The sequence below is a fragment of the Buteo buteo genome, chromosome 2 (assembly GCF_964188355.1).
Source record: "Buteo buteo chromosome 2, bButBut1.hap1.1, whole genome shotgun sequence".
Lineage (NCBI taxonomy): Eukaryota > Metazoa > Chordata > Aves > Accipitriformes > Accipitridae > Buteo > Buteo buteo.
The window spans coordinates 9,830,016-9,839,581 of NC_134172.1; the positions used below are offsets into that span (position 1 = coordinate 9,830,016).

At 36.9% G+C, this 9,566-nt stretch overlaps 1 protein-coding gene across 4 annotated transcripts in view; it reads left to right on the forward strand.

Annotated features, from left to right (window-relative positions):
• Positions 1 to 8,404, forward strand: part of RBM33 (RNA binding motif protein 33) — a 105,947-nt gene extending 97,543 nt beyond the window's left edge. For all 4 annotated transcript variants that reach the window (XM_075045354.1, XM_075045345.1, XM_075045373.1 and 1 more), the window contains 2 exons: positions 4,973 to 5,061; positions 5,259 to 8,404. In XM_075045354.1, the coding sequence (XP_074901455.1) occupies positions 4,973 to 5,061; positions 5,259 to 5,307 (138 nt within the window). In that variant the 3' untranslated portion in view covers positions 5,308 to 8,404. The remainder of the gene's footprint in view (positions 1 to 4,972; positions 5,062 to 5,258) is intronic.
• Positions 8,405 to 9,566: the final 1,162 nt, after the last annotated feature.

A 9,566-nucleotide genomic window follows, 5' to 3' on the forward strand; every position in this document is an offset into this window, starting at 1 on the left:
AACATCTTCTCCAGTAGTTAGGCAATATGAAAAGATATCACTAAAGTTTAAATCTATCCTGATGTACAGTATTGTGCTGGAAATACAAGTTAAATATATTGTGGGGAAACAAAAATAATACTGAAAACATTATAGGTAAGCATCTGTTTTTGTGCAAGCTCTGCAATAGCTAATGCAGCACTTCAGGTTTACTTTAAAAGTGAAAGATGAATGCTTGCACAGGTATGGGTTTTTACATTATTGAAATACATTAGTCAGTGGTACCAATAATTTTGCAAACTTATTAGAGGATTCTTTACAAGTAATGGCCAATACAGTGGATAGTCTGATCGGTGAAAGAGCATGATTAAAAATAACGGTTTTCTAGGAGGTTATTTCAAGTAGTGAATGTGCGAGCACTCAAACTATCTGAGAATGTTATGGATGCTAGAAATACTGAGTGTTATCACTGAAAAAAATGGCTGCCAAATTATTCAAAAAAGGTGAAAAAATCTAAGTGTGTTTAAATTAGCAAGGGAGCATGATTAAGATATGCAAAATTAATTAATTTTATATGTATTTTCCTAGCATGTATATCTGGAATCAACAAAAGCAGAAGCTGTTGAAGTAAATATTTAAGATAATGCCTTGAACAACATTTTGAGCCAAGAAAATTCCACAGGTTACACAAAAAAATGCGTTTTCTTCAGACTATTGCTGTTAACATCATCTAAATGCAGGATCAGCTCTAAACAGCGTGTCATCCCAAATTCAAGGAGACAGAAATAATCCAGTAGGATGAGTATGCAGTTATTTTACTTCAGGTTTCCACTGAAGTGGAGCACTAGTTGTATGCCCAGCTGATAACCTGTCTGCTCAGGGTGGGATAGCAGCAGCTCAGGACCTACACACTCTGGCAAAACTGTACCTACTTGTTCTGTGCCTGACAGCAAATGTTGTTAAGCATAAAACTCAGGGTTTAAATAGTAATGCAAGTAAGTAGATATTGTCCCAAAATCAGAACATAAAGTTTCAAGAGATCTTTGTTAGCAGGATGAATAATGTTGATATTTGCAAGTCATGATAGATGAGGATTTGTTTGAAAACACAATGTAGAAAAAAATTTATGTTGAGGTATTAAAAATCTTTGTCAGCAAAGATAGTTATGGTGGTATTTCAGGCCACGGTGGTCATATCGTTTAAGTAACTTACCTTAGTAATTGTCTTTTTTCTTGTTAAAACAAACCAGAACTTTTTTTTTATACCTGAATAAGGTGTTTATACCTAATATACCTAAACAAACATGAAGTGATTTTGCATCATTTTCACTACCATAGTTTCAGTGCAGTGGAGGCTGAGAATTTGTATTAAAACAGTTTGAATTAAAATTTTTCAGACAGTTTCCAACTGGAGAAGTATTGTTTGTGTGGTATTAGTTTATCCTTTTGTTTTGCAGTCCTTAATTTGCTCTCCTGTTAAAGCATAGGCAGGTGTGTAACTGCAGTACCTGAGAAGACTCTGATGCTAAAAGTTACTGCCTTACCCCTGGGCTATGTAATGGGTAGTGTTTAAGCAGTTCAGCAAAAGATCAGATGGATCAGACTGGCTTTTTGTTTCCACAGTTGTGTGTATTGACAAGTGAAATTAAATCTGATAAAGATGCTTTTCAATAGACTTACCCAAGAATTGATGCCATATTGCCAAAGCAATTGAGTATTAAAAATAAAATATATTTAGTGTTTTGATTTTTTTTTTTTTTGCTTTGGAAAATAAGGCAATAATACAGCATAAGAACAGGCTGTGCCATAATACCCAAATGAGTCAGTCAATAAACTTAATTAATTCACATGAAAGTATAAATAAGTTGTCTATAATAATATTTAGATACCTTGCCTACTTTCACTAATAAGTCTGCACTATACCAGAATGTCTTCCTTGAGTCAATTTTTTATATGCTAATTACTGAGCAGCTTAATAATTTGTCATTATGGGTGTATAAACTGCAAAATCACATTTTGCTTTTGTGCATCTCAAGAATATTAATGCAGTAATAGCTTAATTTTCTTGTAGAAAAAGTCACTAAATGCAACTTCTCTTCAACTGATCACAACAGGGGTCTGGAGCATAAAGCATTGGGAGAATCTCCTGTGATATTTGAGTGAGACATGACGTTGTTGTGAGGATCAGTGGCCAGCAGGAGGGCTGGAGATGGTTCAGGAGAAGGGAGAGAAGCAGGTGACAGCAGGACATGCAGGGTATAGCTGAGGGAATGCATCCCTGGGTTCTTTTCCAGCTCCTCTTGTCCAACTGTTCTCCGAAATACTTGGCCTTTCAGTGATTCAAAGAGGTTTTTCTCAGAAGTGTCAAGTTCTTTGAAAGGAACAGATTTACTTTTCTTTTTTTTTTAATTGCAATTCAGATGGGTTTTTTTCAACTCTTACAAGTCTCTTGTTTCTAAATCTTGTTTAATGGCTGTGATTAATTCTTAGTCTTCAAAACTTAGACCTTAGTGATAGGACTTAGTCCTTAGTTCTTTTCTAGGCAGAAAAGTGGTGTCAAGAGAATGTGTATTAGATATAGTTCTATAAATCATAATAAAGTGACATCACTGAAGGAGGAGAACACACACTTCAGCACCTCCTTCACCCACTCTAACAGATAACCTCCAGGAGAACTGAGCTTTGTCCAGGGTCTTTCATTGGCGCTTTCTGCAGCGTGATTGTATTCTCGTTGGTAAAATGTGCGTAACCTTGTCAAGAGCTTTCTGATGAAAAAAAACAAAAATCATCTGCCAAGTGTTTTCTTACTTTAAAGCTAAATCCCATTCCTACCAGCTCAGAAACTAAGAAATTACAGTGTCTTAGCTAAACCTTTCCATCGTAGCAGCTTTCCAAAAACTATACAGTGCAAATTAACCCACTGATGCTTATCAGGTTTGCTGGATCCTCTAGCTTTTCCACAGCTTTCACTTTGAAATCACAGGAGTGAAGGAAATATTAAACTTCTGTGATTTTCCCTGAGAGGGAAGTTTCCTGTCACTTACAAAAAGGTGCAAGGTAGCTACTTCCAAAATTAATTACTTCAAGATCACAGTTAGAGAAGTTACAGAAAGAGCCTAGAGCTGAATTGTCAGCCTTAGATACAAAGAAGTATGACTATTGGGTGCCATGGCTCTTGTTAAATAAGCATCTTATCAATGTGAGTCTTACCTGTTCAAAAAAGATGTAAGTAGGCAATTTTAATAGCAAATTTCATCTAGGCATTTGATACCTTGCTTAAAATGCTGTATTAGATTGAATGAACAGGGAACACATTAGTTGGATTAAAAATGCTTTCACTGAGAGATCTCAAAGTATGTCACCCTTAATGTATCAACGAGTGGGGTTGTATGTGGTTTCCCAGGGAATAGTTTCTTGTCTACAGATATGTGATACTTTTTTAATAGTCCAGATGATGATACAGAGTTTTTACAGGTGAAGTTTAAAATCCTGGAGACTGACCATCAGAGTGCTGGAATCATCCAAAAGTGGGGGGTGCTGCTGAGTTCCAGGCGAGATGTAGGAGCAGAGGATTATGTTACTGATCCATCAGGAGGTTATAATGAAATCTAGAAAAGTTTTAAGGTTCCTACATATATACATATATGTGTGTGTATATATATAAACATCTATAAAGCCCAGTACAAAACTGCATTGGCTTTATGTAGAAACTTATGCACAGAAAAGAAGAACGTTAGTAATTCTTTAATTCTGCATCCAAAGCCATTAGAACAGTTGGAAACTGGAAGCTGAATCAGAACAATTCTCTCTTGACTGTGCTGTAGCATGGGCCATTAAACATCCAAAACTTGCTGTAAGATACTGGAATCATTAAAACTACAGTTGAAGCCTTTGGAAGATCTGTTTTAACGTAGTTACTGTGAAATCTCTGTGGCCTGTGTTGATAGGCAGTGGGATGACAGAATCGTAGTATTTCCATCCTGAATATTCTGTGACGCTGAATACTTGTTGCATGTTCTCATTGATTGTTGGTTGTGTACCTACCTAATGTGTAAAACTTCATCTTCTCGAATTTCCTAAGTGTCTTTTTGAAAAATACGCTACTGTAACTAAAGTGCTAAGTCAAAGTATCAACTTTAACCTTAGTAAGCCTGATTAACTTCTCATTACCAAGGTCACAGGACTGCTCTCTGGGGTCGTCTTGGCATTGCCTGGACTTCTGCTGCAGCAGGGAGCAAGGACATGAGTTGTCCAAAGCCCTGGCTGAGGTGTGCTATAGTTTTGGAGACCTCAATACTACATAAGGTTTTTTTGATAGTTCCAGCATTGTGAAGTGCTGCGCTCATGGTATGGGAAGCACGTATCAGATGGACTTGTCTGGGTAGATGTGTGTTGCATGGTTTCCCATTACCAGGAGGACTTGGAAGCGGTGACCTAAGCCATCTCATCGGGGTTGTGTGGTGGTCAGTGTCTGTCAAAAGCTAGCCACTTGTTTTTGTTAAAACAATGAGAGGATATGCGGTCTAGAGATCAAAACCTACCACTTCTTTTTCCTGTTTCTGTCCTGTTTAACCTGTGGAAAGCCCTGATGCTTTAATGTACATCAAGTGAATGACTCCAGGTGCTTGTGTGTGAAGTTGAGCTCTGGCCAGTTGAATGTTTCTTACTCAGTTGGTGGGAGTTTGGCTGCAGGGTTTGGTTCCTCTGTATGGATTGAATTGAAGAGCTGTCGCCTTTGCTTAGCAAGTGATGGTCTGGGTTTTCCAGTTGGCATAGTTACTTAATGCACCAGCTCAAACACCTTCAGCTGGGTCCCTGACTGCAGTCTCAGAAGTCTCTTTCCATTCCTTGGACACCAATAAGAGAAAAGAAACAACGTTTCAGAGAAAAGAAATATGGCAAAATTTCAATTGGTTTGGTGCAAAATGAGGGGTTTTTTTAAGTGGAACTTTAAGTGAATATTAAAAATATGTTTTGGCTTTTTGTCTCTGCAGAGTTTACAGATGCTTCCTCAACAACGGAAAGCCATAGCAAAATTTAAGGAGCCAGCACATGCTTTAGCATTTCAACAGAAATTCCACAGGTAAATAATAAAGCGCTGCTGCTGCCTCGGTTCCTTACTTCCCTTCAAAAGATTAAATAGGTCTCCTCTGCTCAATGTTTCTCTTAATCCAATCAAGCATCTGTTTATTAGTGACCTTCCTAGAACCTCCTTGTCTCTTCTCCACCCCTAGAATCAGTTTAAGTACCAGGTTTAAATTTCCTTTTAACTTTTAACAGGCACATGATAGATCTGTCCCACATAAACGTGGCACTGATAGTTGAGTGATGTCTGCTGAAAGAAACCCTGACACTAACAGAAGCGTACTGTGGAGCTACATGAGGCACAGTGGCCAAACCATCGGGTTGTGAAACCTTTCAGCTTAGTCTTTAATTGCTATGTTGAACTACAGAAAGCAGCAAGATGTCCTCCAGAAGAGCTGAACTTGAGAGGATCTGCAAAGGTGGAATTTCTGTTCGATTTGTTCATGTTCTGTTGTAACCACGTGGAACTACAGATTTTTTTTCAAAATGCTTTCAATGCATGTAGACACTGTTCTTCAAGACCCTACTGTGTGACCACAGTGACTTGAGAGAGAACGTTTACATCGAAAGATTTAAAAACTTTCTTCATAGCAAAGAATATTTGATAATGGTTGCTCTTATCTTCAGTATGAGGTATTTGAATGAAAACTCACTTTTCTAAACAAAACACATTAGTTATGTTGTATATATGAGAGCACAGAAGGTATTCTTGCGTAGATTTACACGTGGTCTACTTCACTGAATAGCAGTATGCTGAGGAGCTTTGGAGGTGACACTGGAAAAATTGTAGTTTCGATCTTTGTAAATAAGTCTGTCTTTGCATTTTTCTATTCCGACACAGACTTCCATTTTCTCCTTCCAACTCCACTTATTCCATAAAACCCTATGTAGGAATAACATTGCTGTATTTTCCCTTGGTTTTTAAAAACAAGGATCTTTGCCCTTCATTAGCATTGTGGGGTAGTGAACTCCAAGTTGTAACTAGGTTGTTTTAAATGACGTTGCCAGATACAAGGAAAAAGAAATATTTGGTGGCTCACTTCAAAAATGTTACACAGGAAGAGTGGCGCATTCCTAATAGCTCTTTTGGGATAGCGTTTCATGATTGCCTTATGCTTTATTTTGATTAGGTTTTTTTCTTTGAGATTTATTTTGTGACTAATGCTGAACCATAAGAAACCCGTAACTGAAAGGACTTGGTTTGATGTGGTGTTCCCGATAAATACAGGACTATAAGGACATTGTGAATCTGCTGGTGAACGTGGCAGTTCCCAAAAATTACGTGCAAATATTAAGGAGCTTATATTTTATTCAAAGTAAAATCCGTAATATTTCCTTTTGGTTAGAACCATCTAGATGGTGTTGCCAAAGGAACAATTTTTTCAGTTACTTCTGAATAAACTTATTAAAATGTCATCTTTATATTGGATTCCAGTTTTTATGAACATTTCCTTAGTTTTTAGACTGTGAGCTTTTGCTTCATCCTTTATTTTAGGAATACTCTTAAGCACTCCACCTACTGTTTGAATGGGGGGACTTACAGAAACCTTACAGGTTTGTTAGCTGAGTGACCGCAGAAGAGCACTATTGGTATGTAATGAAACAGCTGCAAATGGGGTCCAAAATAGGCATGACGAGCATGGAAGGATGAACTAAGCAAGTTTATAGTACCATAGATTTTTTTTAATTATTTTTTTTTAAGATTTAATGGTAACCAAGTCACAAAGACCTGATTGGCTTTCTTACAGTTTTGGTCTAGATTTTCAATTATGAAAAAGTTACTAAAAATAATGATTGAATAATAAATACTGTCAGAAGTCTTCTAGGTAAAACTACTCTTTGCTCATTGAAATAATACAGAATAATGTGGTACTTTGGAAATACCGCTCTGGGAAAAAAATTGAAAGTATACTCTAAGCCCATTTACAACTTAGTGATGAGACACAGTAACATGATGAGAATTTCTGCATGGAAGTGAGTTTTACCCCCATCTGTGTAGTTCCTCATTTATGCATAACACTTACTAACATCCAGCACAGTTACTATACATAAAGTGCTATTAGGGCTTTAGGTAGACCCAAGCCAAGGACAGAGAATGAGCTGCAGGTAGGAGGTGCCTGGTGGGAGCCGACCCTGACGAATGCGAGGTGATCTGTCCCGTGCTGTTTAATTCCTCACACTGTGAGCACTAGGACCCCTACGCTGCCGCCTCAGGTTATATAATTTTTATTTTTAAGAAAGAAATGCTTCTCTTTAAAACAAGTCATTAAACAGTTATTCATCCCACTGTTAGGGAGCAGCTTCTCTTTAATGAGAAGGATGGGAAGACATCTCGGAGTGGAGTGATAATAGTGCGTGTCTGGAAATCTGGGTTAGAGGCAAACACCAGACAGGCCAGCAGCTGAGTTCAGCAGTAGGAACATCTGCAGTTGATCAGCTGTCCTGTCAGAAGCAAACGTTATTGGGGTTAGAGGGTTTCTTGGAGCCTAAGAATATGGGTTTGATTCAAAAGTCAAAGAAGTTTGTAGAAACGCTCCTGCTTTGGGTTTTGAATCCATCCCAAAGAGGCTGAGGTTCAGCCAACTTAAGTTTTAAGAATTTTTATTCAGTTGGGTTTTTTAAAAAAAAAATTTTGAGACAAATATGTGGCTTTGGAATAAAGACATGAAATTGCCTCAGATCTATTTAAATGTAGGAGGCAACGTAAGCAATGCCTGTTTAATGACTAGATGCATCCTCTTTAAAGGTGGTTGCAGTAGATTGTTGCTTGTGCATAGACAGAGTATGGGCAGATCGCTGGTGGTGATTTTAGTTGATTATTGCAGTACCTGGCTATCTTACTATATGTAAACATACTATATGTATGTATGTCTATATGCATTTTATTATACACATACATACATACTCACGCCCTGTGTCGTTACCATATCTCTCTAATATCTTAAAAAACTCAGTAGCAAAAGTAGCAATTAGGTGAGTCATTTGTTAAAATGTTTGTGTTTTGTTAGTTCTCAAATCCTAACTTACAAGTGAATCTCTTGGCAATGATCAGTTTGGGTGATACAGCTCTTTTAGATCCATTTGTTGTCTCCTCCCAAAAAAACCCAAAGGAAGTAGAGGTAAAGCTAGACGGACGTGTTCTTGCCATGTTCTCTTTCAGCACATAGTTAAATCCGAGCATCTTAAGTTTCTTGGAAGATCTGTTGCAACCATTATCTTGTTCTTTCTTTATCATGCGTTCAAAATACAATGCAAAATGCAAAAAAAAAAAAAATTAATGTAGTATGTAAATATTGACCTTTTAAAATTAAAATGTTACTCAGAGTGCTTACAGTCAACCACATCTTAGCTATTTGTTAGTTTTTTGTGTCGTCTTATCTAAGTTTAATGGATATAGTTCCATAAATGTTGATGTGTTTTTGTGTATATCTTCAAATTTTTATAAAGATGCTAGTAAGTCAATACATATATCCTGATCTGTGTATTATTTGTTCACAGTTTTTATTAGCATAGTTTTATAATGATTTTAATAGGCAACTCCAGTAGGTGATTATATGGAGCCAGCTTTTTTTTTTTTCCAAATTATTTTGTTTTCATCTTGTAGCACTGGAGAATTCACTTTATAACTAATCATATTTTGCCTTGACTAAAAGATTGGATTGGCCATATGATCTGTGGTATTTTTGTAGAATGTTCTACTTTTTTTTTATTTAAAAAAAAAAATCTCTGTCCTTCAACTTTTGAGGGGAAATACAGTGCACTGTCAGACCAAGGCATGGGGTTTCTAAGGTTTGTTCCGTTGTGCTCTAGAAGTACAAATTAGGTCTGTCATGTAATATTGTTCTCAAAAGTTTGGGATATTTTGGTTTTACACGTAATTCAAGTTGGTCATGTAACACATTGGTTCATCACAATGTTAGCAACTGGTGTGACACATATACTGTATGAGGGAACAGTGTGCAGTGTTGGAAAAGCTCGGTGTCGTTGCTGCTAAGCAGGAGGAGGACAGGTCCGTAGCATCTTCATAGCTGGAGCTGCTGCCATGCAAATGTTTATCTCTAAGTAGTGGTAGAGAATAAATTTAGACAGGGATATTTTCTTGGCCCACATACATCTCCAATATGATTTCGAGAAAGAAGAGTAAATACTGGCACCCCGTCTGTAAAGTATCTTCAGATATCTAGTTTATTCCTCAGTTTAAATCTGAAGATTCACTTCAGATTTCCAAATTTCTGTAAAAAAGTCCTCACCATTAAAATGCCAAGCAGACTGAGCGTTTTAGTTCTTTGATGTTAGGTTTCCATTGCAAGGATATAGATGAGAGGTTTTGGTTTTTTTTATAAAACCGTAGGTTATTTCAGAATAACCTTGAGGGTCTTCATTTTTTCTTAACATTATCTAGCTACTTGGAATAAGAAAAAACCTTTTACTTGGTGCTGAATTTTTTATACTTTTTTAAACATAGTATCTTTTATCTGTTTAGCTTGAAGTAGTGCAGTTTTC